Below are 12,913 nucleotides of genomic sequence, written 5' to 3' on the forward strand. Positions count from 1 at the left end.
ATAGGGGCTTTGACCCTTTGGGGACTAAAGGGAACTGGAGGGGCTTTGTCACCATAAGGACTCCATCATATCAATAGCTGTCAGCAGAGGGTACAGGGCCCAGCAGAGCAGGCATGCCCAGCAGATATGGTAGTATCCGGAGAAGAGTGGCAGTCTCTTCTCAGCTGCTTAGACTTGTTCCTAAGCATCGGTGAGACCTACCATCAGCTCACTCCTCAGTGTCTGACAAGGTTCAGAGTCCTACTGCTACAAAGGAGCTCTCCCAACACAGCTAACATATTCAGTGCCTTATCTGATCCACTCAGCAGATTGTGAGGCAAGTTTTATTCCCATTTTACAGATGACAAGACTGACCTTTAGAGCACTGGATCTGTTGTAACTGTCAGGTTGATTCCTCTAGTTATGAGTCCTAGATGTAATGTTTTACTTATCATTTTATAGTCTGACAACAGGAATCTTCATTGCCCTCATAAGCTCACTGAACATTTCAATTTTTTTTTATCATGTATTGATTTCTAGTAATTTTTTTTATTATGACAAACATCATTTAAGAAAAAGTAGAGATGAGTGAGCAAAGACAAGAAAAAGAATCACACATATTGGGAGCCATAGGATGGTAGAGGACCCAGGAGAAGGGCTGACAGTGCCCACTGACATGGTTACAACTAGGGGAAGACATGGGGATGGACATACCTGTGGAGGAATGGCATGGAGGTACCATCTGATGATTGGACTCATCTTTGAGTACAGGCAAAACCTATTTTCTGGCTACAATACAGGATAAAAACTATCACCTAGTTTTTAGTTTTCATGGCTTTCTCTGTGCACAAATGCATTACGCAAACATTTACTACTTTTACAAAGTGAAAAGTGTTAGTTACTCAGTCATGTCAGACTCTTTGCAATCCCATGGACTGTAGCCCACCAGGCTTCTCTGTCCATGGGATTTCCCAGGCAAGAATACTGGAGTGGGTAGCCATTTCCTCCTTCAGGGCATCTTCCAGACCTAGGGCTCAAACCCAGGTCTCTTGCATTGCAGGTGAATTCTTCATGGTCTGAGCCACCAGGGAAATTTACAAAACTGGTTTGATACTATACATCTGGTTCTGAAAAGTGTTTTTTATAGCTCTTTTTACAGTGTACCATGAACATCTGTTCCATGAACGTGGGTGAAAACCCCCTACTGAAACACAGAGCACTGTAGTTGGATCAAATGGCTGCTGGTAAGGACAGTGACACCTAAAGCAAAGTATCAGCTTGAGGATAAAGCACATACCCTGGCAAGTGACTGCCAGGGAAAGCAGGGTCAGTGATATTCTCATCAAAGAAACCAGAATCAAATTCCAAGGCATTAAAGATATGGGATATCATGTAAGCCCCTTTGGCTCCTCCCTCCTCCCCTCATTCCCTTGACACCCTGTTGCCCCCTTGGGGTGAGTGGATCCTGTACATCTCTTTGTATCCAATGAAATCCACCCATTTTCTTTTTCCTTTGCCCTTCAAGCTGAGCCTTTGACAGATCTCCACATTCTCTCAGCATCTCCTCACCTCCCAGATGCCTTTCCAGTAAGTTGTCTTGATAGTCCTTGGGGGAATCCTCCGTCGTCCTGTCCATTTTCCTTTTTGCCTTCTGGGGCACATAGTCTTCAGCAGGGCGCTTTTCGGCAGCATGCAACTGGCTCTCTGACTTTGCCTAGGACTCTGACTTGCCCTTCTTGAGTGGGTTTCCCTCAGCTTCGAACTTGCCCTGCTTTTCTTGCTTCCCCTCATCTGCGGGTTGTCTCTCATTGTCTGGCTGTCCCTCATTCTGGAGCTCCTGTTCTGACTTCCCCTCCACTTCCGGCTTTTCTTTCTCATCTGACTTTCCTTCATTTTCAGGCTCTACTTCATCTTCTGGCTTTCCCTCACTTTCCAACTTTCCTTCATTTTCATTGCAGTTTTTCCATGTTGAGATGTTCCCTCCTTTTCCTGTCCTGGGGGATGAGGGTGGGGGGCGGGAAGAAGAGACAAAGAGGAGGCAAGGGAGACTGAGGATTTGGGTGGAAGGCAGGTCTGGACAGCACTGGCATCTCACCTGCATCAGGGGTCCCCTGACCTGGTCCAGCCTAGTGTGCTTTCTGCCTACCCTTTACCCCACCATTCCTCCTGCACTGAGAGCCAACCATTCCCTGGAAGGCCCTGCCACCTTGTACCATCCTTTAGCGTGGCAGGGAGGGTGTATGTTATATCTGGTGGGGGGATGGGAAGTGGGTCCCTCAAATGCTGCCCAAACTGTGCCCTCCAGCCCCTTGCCTGTCCAGTGCCCTCCCCTTTTTCACTGACCTGCAGGGATTCTGGCCAGGTTCCTTCTCCTTTTCTAGCCTTGCAGAGTGTTGGGAACAGACATGCAGACCTGCAGATAGACAGGAGACAGAGAGGGACTGCACGGTCCATGGGCTAGGGTCCCTTTCCTAATCCGGGCCCTCCTCATCCTACAATTTTTCCCTAACCTCTCCTGCATCCCAGCCACCATTACTTTTCAGGCCTCAGGCACCAGACCAGGATGCTTTCCAAACCGTTTTGGATCTGTGTCTTCCTCCCACACAAGCAACCTGCGGCATCCCCACCCCTTTATGTGAGGTCAGTTACTTCCTCCTGGGCTCAGAGTGTGAAAGGGAATTATTTTCAGAATTTGTCTACGTTTCACCGTCGCACTGCGGGGGCACACCCCCCCTCCCCGGCAATTTCAGGCTCAAAAATGGGTGGAGGGCACAGAGGAGGGCCATCGAGGAGGAGACGGGGCCACCTGCCCACGTTGCACCTCACCGTTCTCCTCATTCATCTTGGGACCCTCTTCTCTCTCCCCATCTCTTCCCCGCTGCTCCTGGATCCTAGTCTCATCAGCTTCCACCCCTGCCCAGGAGGCCAGAAGTGGCCACCTTCACACTGACCTGCAGGGCCCGGGCCAGGTCTGCACCTCCTCGGGCTCGCCTAAGCCCTCTCGCCCCTTGCCCGGGGAAGCTCTGAGAACTGGTTCTGCACGGGCAGGGTGGGCATAGGGGCTGCTGCCCACGTTGGCGCCCAGCCGGTCATGTGAGCATCGTGTCACCTGAGCCAGGTCCCCCGCCCCACTCCCTCACCCCCAGCCCAGAGGGACCCAATAGCTCCAGAAGGTGGGGGCCGGCGGCGGGTGGTGGTTGGAGAAGGAGGTATTATCGATAAAGCAGGAGTGGAGAGGCTTCCTGACTGCAAGGTGCTTTACCTGGAGTATCTTGGGTCCTCATTCAGCATCCCTCTGAGATGCCCATTATCGCCAGTTGTGGCATCTGATCACAGGGAAGGTACCAGATTTTGCCTAGAGTGCCACATAGACCCACAGCCCGCTTTCAAGACTAGCTCTTCCTGACTCTAGAGCCCTGGTGGTGGTCCCACCAGGGAGCTGCACTGCCACCTTGTGTAGCTGTGTCCTGAGCCTCAGCTCTTCTCAGTCCATTTGTTCTCTCTCCCTGACTCTGTCCCTTTTCCTGTAAACACAGATTCCCAAATCTACATATCCAGGTTATTCCCTTCTCTGAATCTCAGACTCATTTTTGCTCTCCCACCAAAAATAAAGGTGAGTGCTTATTTCCCCAGTTTTCAACATAATGTGACATACTTTTTAATCTTCACTGATAAGTCAGTAGTAGTATATTCATGGCATTTTATTTTGCATTTCTGTTTAACAGCAAATTAAATATCATTGTGAATTGTCTGTTCATGTCTTTTCTACAACTTTTTCTTTTAAAAAAAATATTTATTTTTATTCATTTGGCTGCACCATGTCTTAGCTGAAGCATGTGCGATCTTTAGTTGTGGCGTGTGGGATCTAGTTCCCTGACCAGGGATCAAACTTGGGCCCCCTGCATTCGGAGCATGGAGTCTTAGCCACTGAACCTCCAGGGAACTCCCTTTTCCACATTCTTCCATTGGGTTATTGCTCCTTCACACTTTTCAAGTGTTCTTTATACATTATATTAGGCCTCTATCTGTTTTAAAAGTTGCAAATATTTACTTCCAACTTGTTAGTTGCTTTTTGACATTTTTATGATGTATTTCTGCCATGCATTAAAAATAGTAGTCACATTTATCAGATTTGTCTTTTATTGCATCTAGATTTTTGACTCATAGTTAAAAACTCTTCCTACATGAGGTCAAAGAGGAATTCCCCATTTTCTTTTAGTACTCATAAGGTTAACTGTATTTGTCTTAAGGGCATCTATGGTTAAGGAGTAAAGGTTAAGGAATAAACCAGTGTTAAGTGAGTTGAAGCTTTAGAAGACTCAAAGCACTACAATAACAAAACTCAAAGCCCAAGTCTTATTAAAAGGGAAAGAGTTTCCTCGGAACTTCAAATGTTTCACTGTAAGGGTAATATAACCTGGAAATAAACTAGCCCTGGCAAAGTCTTTTAGCTTGGCTTTGCAACATTTAGCTGGACTAGTAAAGTTTAATTTTTGAATATAGATTATGGTGGTTTTAGATAGGAAGTATCCTTATGGACCTAACCAGTGTAAACAAAATCTTCTTTGGAGAAACGTTCTATCATCCTCAGCCTCAAATTATTCCAACAAACAGCTATTTAAGTACAATGCCCATACACAAAGAAAACCAGAAAAACAAAGAAAAGAGACATCACAGATAAGAAGCACCATAGGCAATAGACAACACAAGCAGATCCATTAGCTTTGAATTATTCAAACTATCAGATACAGACTACTAAACCACAGTGCTTGGCATCATCAACTCAATGGACATGAGTTTGAGCAAACTCTGGGAGATAGTAAAGGGCAGGAAAGCCTGGCATGCTGCAGTCCATAGGGTTTCAAAGAGTCAGACACGACTGAGTGACTGAACAACAAAACCACAATGCTCAGTGTATTCAGATAAATAAAATCCAATCTTGAAAATTTCAACAGGGAACCAGAAAACTAAAAAAATGTAGGGAAAAAAGAAAACTCCAAAACTGAAAAGTAACAAACAGAAATTAGAAACTTAGTGGATGGCTTTAACAGCAGATTAGATGCAACTCAAGAGAATTAAATAACTAGAAATTATGTTCAGATGAAATTATCTGTAAGGCTGCACAGGTGGTCAAAAAGATGGAAAATACAGACAGGATAATAGGATAAGGTCTAATACATGTTCAGTTGGAATTCCAAAAGGAAAAGAGAAATGGAACTGTTCAGAGGCAATCTTTGAAGATTTAATGGCTGAGGATTTTTCAAAACTGATGAAAGACATTGACCATGAAGTCTAACAAATCCCAAACAGGATAAATAAAAAGAAGCCCATGCATAGAATACATAATAGTGAATTTATAGAGAATTTAAGACAAAGAGAAAATCATAAAAATAGCCAAAAAGAGTATGCCTCAAAAGGAACAACACTTAGGCTAATTACTGGCTTTGCAGCAGCAATGATGAAAGCATGAAGATGGTGAAGTGACATCTTTAGTATCTTGAAAGAAAGCAAATGCTAACCAAGAAAATAACCAGAGAAAATACCTTTCAAAAATGAAGGCAAAATAAAAGCTTTATAAATAAACCAAAACAAAGAGTTTCTAGCAGCAGTCAGAAACCAAAGGAAATACTCAATTCTATGGGGCATTTTTCAGAAAACAGGAAAATGATCTCAGATAGAAGACTGGGGATGAAGGAAGAAAAAGAAAGCAATTAAAAGGCTAAATATCTATCTATAGATTTAAATTTAAATCAATACTGTATAAAATAATATTATCTTGTTAATTCATACTGACAACACAGGAGTCAAGAGGACTAGAGTAAAAGCATTTAAAGTTCTGGCATTATCTAAAGAGTATATATAAGTATAAATTAATGTTAGCCTTTAGTAAGTCAAGACTGTATGCTATAATTACCAGATAACTATTAAGGAAGAGTAAGAGAGCAAAACTTCTAAGCTAACAGAGGGGCAAAAATAAGAAAATAATCAATCCTAAGGAAGAAGAAAACTAACATAAACCAGATGGGGTATAAGAGAAGGAATGTGGTACAATGGTTATATCCAGTATTAATAGCAGTAAGTACATTAATGTAAATGGTTTACATGAAACAATTAAAAAAGATTTTTGGACTGGAAAAACCCAACTATATACTATTTACAAAAGACATATCTGAAATATAAAGATACATAAAGACTGAAAGTAAAAGCATAGGGGAAAAATAACATGAAAACACTAACCAAAAGAAAGCCATTATAGTTAATAACAAAATAGACTAAAGCAAAATGCATTACAAGACATAAGTATCACTTAATGATATTTAAAATTTGTATGCATTTATTAAGTAGACCTCAAAATAAATAAATCTGACAGAACTACAAGAAGGAAAAAAAAAACCTTCCATTTCTGTGTTAACACTCCTATCTCTATAACTGTAAATATTTAAAATGTTGAAAGAAAAAAAAAACACTAACCTAAAATTCTATATCCAGTGAAATAGTCCTTCAAATGTGGAGGAGAAATAAAGACTTTCTCAGACAAACAAAAACTGATGGAATTCAGCATCAGCAAACCTTTCCTTCAGGAAATGTTAAAAGATTTTCTTCAGGCAGCAGAAAAATGGTACAGGCCTGCAACTCAGATCTACATAAAGGAAGAGCATTGGAAATGCAATAAATGAAAGTATAATGAAATCTTTTGTCTTATTCTTAATTGATATAAAAGACAACTGTTTATCTAAAGTAATAAAATAACAGTGTATTGATTGCAGGAAATGGATGAGTGAAATGAATAATGAACACTTAAGGAGATCCAACCAGTCCATTCTAAAGGAGATCAATCCTGGGTGTTCATTGGAAGGACTGATGCTGAAGCTGAAACTCCAATACTTTGGCCACGTCATGCGATGAGTTGACTCACTGGAAAAGACTCTGATGCTGGGAAGGACTGGGGGCGGGAGGAGAAGGGGACGACCGAGAATGAGATGGCTGGATGGCATCACCGACTCTGTGGACATGAGTTTGAGTGAACTCCGGGAGTTGGTGATGGACAGGGAGGCCTTGCGTGCTGTGATTCATGGGGTCGCAGAGAGTCGGACACGACTGAGTGACTGAACTGAACTGAAGGTACCTGTACTACATATAAATGAAGCAGAACAGTGTTATTTGAAAATGTTCTTAGTTAAAACTGTAAACTCGAGGAAAATCATTGAAAAAACTTTAAAGAAATATAATCGATACACTAAGAGAAGACAAGTGGAATCATGTAAAATAATCAAAACTAGAGAAAGCAGATATACATATATTTCTCCTCTTGTGCCTCCCTCCCCGCCCCGACCTCCATCCCACCCATATAGGTCATCACAGAGCACTGAGCTGAACTTCCTGTGCTTTACAGCAGGTTCACAGATATCAAATAGAAATACATTTCATTGTTTGCAAGTATGGAGAAGATTTTCACACACCTGAGGGGAAGCTGAGGGTTGACGTAATGATAAGAAAGTCAAACCAGTGGGAAAAAAAGAAAATTATCTAGAAAAATTAAAAGTTAGTTAGGAAAATTAAAAGTTAGTCAGGAAAAGAAGTAATCTTTGATACTGTATGGCTTAGCTGCAAATATGTTTATATAGCCCAAATAATGTAAACACAGGGTATTGATCCATTGACAATGATGAGGTAACTATGTTGGAAAGACAAGCAGGGTCTGGTGGGGAGGGCAGGAAAACGAATTCCCATCTTCTGCAGTAAGAACTCAACAGAATATGTTAAAAACACAAGTAAAAGTAGCCTTAAAATCATGGTATTCAGAGATGTGGGGGCAAAATCCCAGAGGATCTGCTGAAATGGTTGCATGTGGTTACCTTGGACAGACAGAAGCTTGGGGGGAAGGGATCTGTGACTTTTCTTCAAATGGGGCATGATGGACTTTGCAGAACTTTAAAAAAAAAAAAAAAACTAGAGAAAGCAGACTTCCCTGGTGGTCCAGTGGCTAAGACTCCACACTCCCAATGCAGGGGGCATGGGTTCGATCCTTGATCAGGGATCTAGATCCTACATGTTGCAACTAAACTGAAAGATCCCACATGTCATAACTAAGACCTGGTGCAGGCAAAAATAAACTACAGAAAGCAGAAAAAGAAGCCTCTGGCAACAAATAGAAAACAGTTATAAACATGGTTGATACTTAATCCAAATATATTGAGTCATTTTAAATATGAATGGTCTAAATACATCAATTAAAGATTGAAACTATCAGAGTGAATTTTAAAAACCAACTATATGCTGTGTACAAGAAGCCTACTTTAAATATGAAGAGTAAAAGTCAAAGTTGCTCAGTCATGTCCAACTCTTTTGAGACCCCATGGACTGTAGCCCATGGAATTTTCCAGGCCAGAATACTGGAGTGTGTAGCCTTTTCCTTCTCCAGGGGATCTTCCCAACCCAGGGATCGAACCTAGGTGTACCCACATTACAGGTGGATTCTTTTACCAACTGAGCCACAAGGAAAGCCCAAGAATACTGGAATGGGTAGCCTATCCCTTCTACAGGGGATCTTCCCAACCCAGGAATCGAACTGTGGTCTCCTGCATTGCAGGTGAATTCTTTACCGACTGAGCTATTAGGGAAGCCCTGATAAAGAGTGAGAGGTAAAAAGTAAAGCAACAGAGAAAGATCTGCACTAATCAAAAAAAAAAAAAAAACCTGGACAAAAAAAGAAAGCTGGAGTAGTTACATAATTTCAGACAAAGCAGAAGAAGGAAAATTATCAGAGATCAAAAGAGGCACTACATAATGATAAAGAAATCAACTCTGAACAAAACATAAAATAATCCTAAACATGTATATGTACATGACAAAAGTGTCAAAATATATGAAGCAAAAACTGATAGAACTGAAAGGAGAAACAGACAAATATATTATTATAGTTATAAATTTTAATGCCCCCAATCAGTAATTGACAGATTAAGCAGGCAGAATATCAATAAGGATATAGTCAGAGAAGGAGATGGCAACCTACTCCAGAATTCTTGCCTGGAGAATTTCACAAACAGAGGAGCCTGGCGGGCCACAGTCCATGGGATCACAAAAAGTCAGACACGACTGAGCGACTAACACATAGTCGACCTGAACAGCATTATTAATCAACTTGATTTAATTCACATTTATATAACATTCCATTCAACATTCAAGCTCATACAGAATATGAGCTCAAGAGAGTCCATAAAACCCACCTTAACAAAGTTAAAAGAACAGAAATCATAAAAGTATGCTCTCAGTAGAATTAAACTAGAAATCAATAACAGGATAGATGGCAAATCCAAATATTTGGAAATTAAGCAACACATTTCTAAATAACACCAGTCAAAGAAGAATTCTCAACAGAAATTTTAAAATGCTTTGAACTAAATGAAAATACAACATATCAAAATCTCTGGGGTAAAGCAACAGCAATGCTTAAAGGGAAATTTCTAGCTTAAATGCATATATGGAAAAGAAGGTTCTCCCATCAATAACCTATGCTTTCTTCTTAGGAAACTAAAGAAAGAAGAGTAATTTAAGCCTAGTGAAAGTGAAAGTTGCTCAGTCGTGTCCGACTCTTTGAGACCCCATGGAATGTATAGTCCATGGAATTCTCCATGCCAGAATACTGGAGTGGGTAGCCTTTCCCTTCTCCAGGGGATCTTCCCAACCCAGGGATCGAACCCTAGAGCAAACAGGAAAAAAGAAATAACTAGAGACAAAATCAAAGGAAAGTGAAAACAGGAAAACAACAGAGGAAATCAACAAAACCGTAAGTTGGTTCTTTGAAAAGATAAAATTGTTAAATCTCTTATGAGGGTAACCAAGAAAATAAAGACTCAAATTAACTATCAGAAATGAAAGTGGGGTTATCACTCCTGATCCCATGGACATTAAGAAGGTAATGAAGTAATACTATGAGAAACTCTATGCCTACAAATTAGATAACTTAAGATGAAATGGACTAATTACTTAAAAGATACAAACTCCTAAAACCCACACAAGAGGAAAAAGATAACCTGAATATTTCTGTATCTATTAAAGAAATTGAATCAATAAATAATAACCTTCCAAAGATAGAAATCACTAGGACCAAATTCTACCAAACATTTAAGGATCACCAGTAAACATTTAGAAATCACCAGTGAACTCTACGAAACATTTAAGTTAGAAATAATACCAATTCTCCACAATCTCTTCCATAAAACTGAAGTAGAGAACACCTGACTCATTCTGTGAGACCAATATTACCCTAATTCCAAAACCAGATAAAAGATACTACAGGAAAGGAAAACTACAGACCAATATCTCTAATGGATACAGACACAAATCCTCAACAAAGTATTATAAAACTGAATCCAATAATGTATAAAAAGTTATGTGCCAAACAACTGAAATTTATTCCAGGTATTCAAGGTTGATTCAACATTTGAAAATCAATCAATATAATCCACTACATGTTAAGACTAAAAAAGAAAAATATATTATTTGATACAGAAAAAGTATTTGACAGACTCCAACAACCATTCATGATAAACGCTTTCAACCTGGGAGTAGAGGGGAACTTCCTCAGTTTGATAAAGAATATCTACATGGTGACTGAACAACAAAAACTACAAGAAACTAACATTATAGTGATGAAAAAGGAGACACTTCACCTGGAGTGTCAGGAACAGGGCAAGGATGTCCCTTCTCACTGCTCCTATTGAACATCATACTGGAAGTCCTAGCTAGTTCATTAAGACAAAAAAGGAAATAAAAAGTGTACAGATTAGAACTGAGGATATAAATCTATTTCTACTTGCAGATGACATGATGGTCTATGTAGAAAATGCCAAAGCATTGACAAACTCCTGGTCACAAGATCACAGGATGTAAGTTCATATATAAATTTAATTGCTTTCCTATATACCAGCAATGAACAACTGGAATTTGATATTTAAAAGTTCATTTATAACAACATTCCCACAACACAGAATGTGACAAAAGACTAAATATATCACAAATGCACGAAACAACTTCACTGAAAGGGATGGAAGAATAAGGCACTGATATAGGTAACTTTGGAAATGAGTGGAGTCTGTTAAGACTAAAGACAAAATTTTCTCTATACATATTTTAAAACATATAAAATGTATATATATGTACATACATATATATATATATATGGAGAGACAGAAAGAGATGCATATATATCTTCTTTATCAACTGAAAGGGCCTAGAAGCAATGATATCCAAATGGTAGTGTATACACTTAACACCTAAATTTTGGTTTTTAGTACCATTCTCCAACCAAAGGTACCAGGGTCCCTTGGAGAAATGGTTGATTTTAGGATTTGGGCAGGAAATATGTAAGATATGACTAGACCATTTTGTAGTGCCAGAAAGTTTTATAAACTCACACACACACACACATGTATACAATGATAGGGGTATATTAAATAGATGCAAGAGCCAACTGAAAGAACTTCCAATGGCCAAAAGGGGAAAAATTTGAGCAATGAAAATAGTATTATAGTCAAAAAGATATTAACTGGGGAGAAATCAAATATGCAGAATTCCAAATAAATGTTGGAGATACTGCATCTTCAACAAGATTGAACATAACACTGCAGTCTTTTAAGTGTAGACTGTGCAGAGTGATTTTCTTCCAAAGAGTATAGTCTAGAAAGGGAGAAATAAAAGAGTAACTTTACCATGTAGAATCCTGAGAACACTACTTCAGCCAGGTGACCAACATTAACATCAACAGTGATAATATTGACAGTATGTACCCTTTATATGATGCCATTCTGCCTGTGTGATCCTCTTCCCAAAACAGCACTTAACACCTGTCTAACCACAAGAGAAAAATCAAGCAAACTGAAATTGCGATACACTAATGAAAGTACCTGACCAGTGCTTCTCAAGAGTGTCAAGGCATCAGAAACAGGGAAAGTGTGAGAAATTGTCACAGCCAAGAGGAGCCTAAGGAGACATGACTAATTGTAATGATAACCTGGATGGGATCCTGGGACGGAAAAATGACATTAGGGAAAAATTGAGGTACTCTGAATAAAGTATGTATCTTGGTTAATGATAATGTGTCAACATTGGTTCATTGTGATGAATGCTTCAAGCTAAAAAGTAAGATGTTAATAACAGGTATGGGGTATATGGAAACTGCATCTTTGTAATAATTCTGTAAATCTACAACTGGCCTAAAAGTTTATTTAAAGAAACACTATAAGCAAATAAAAGGCTAATGAAGAGACAGAGGGGAAAAAAATCACATAGGTAGATGGGTCTGCTGAAATGATAAGCCAGGGCTTAACAGGAATTTCCTAGGAGACGACTTCTAAGAAAAAAGCATCAGCAGACACGAGATTAACAGGTGAGAATAGCACAGCATCTGGTCACAGACTTTTCTCCTGGTTCAGTCTCCAGTATCTAAATCCAGTGCAGATGGCTGTATACAGAAACGCACACAAACCATCAAAATACTTGGAAAGATATGTTTTATAAGAACTTTATAAATATCAAGACCCAAGTGACAACTGGGTGCTACCCAGGTGAGTTAGGGTAACTCTACTGTATTCTCCACCTTTTGGTTGTGACATGGTGTTGCTTTAGACCATCATGGTCTCCAGCCCATCAGTAGCGGTGGGAGCCTTAGGAGGGTACAGTACCCACAAGCAGAGGCATACCGCCCAAGAGTCATGACATTACCCCAGCTGGAGAGGGCCACCCACCTCACAGCTGTCTGGACTTATTCCTGCACACGCTTGAAACCTCCTCAGCTCTCTCCAAAATATCTGATGGGGCTCTGGCCCTGCTAGTGCAGGGGAGATGGTAGGAACCAGCTCACTCAGCATCTTATTGAATATTCTCCACAGCCCTGGAAGGCAAGTTTTATCCCCAATTCACTGATGCCAAGAGT

At 40.1% G+C, this 12,913-nt stretch overlaps 1 protein-coding gene across 1 annotated transcript; it reads right to left on the reverse strand.

The window, feature by feature from the left end:
• Positions 1 to 617: 617 nt before the first annotated feature.
• On the reverse strand, positions 618 to 3,378 carry TCEAL3 (transcription elongation factor A like 3). Its single transcript, XM_055438057.2, is given in 4 exon segments — positions 618 to 1,937; positions 1,939 to 1,973; positions 2,323 to 2,392; positions 3,242 to 3,378. Coding segments are annotated over 4 exon segments (720 nt in total). The 5' UTR covers positions 3,271 to 3,378; the 3' UTR covers positions 618 to 1,351.
• Between the last annotated feature and the right edge of the window lie 9,535 nt (positions 3,379 to 12,913).

This window comes from Moschus berezovskii, chromosome X (assembly GCF_049115385.1).
Source record: "Moschus berezovskii isolate FMDL1 chromosome X, NW_MosBer_1.0, whole genome shotgun sequence".
Lineage (NCBI taxonomy): Eukaryota > Metazoa > Chordata > Mammalia > Artiodactyla > Moschidae > Moschus > Moschus berezovskii.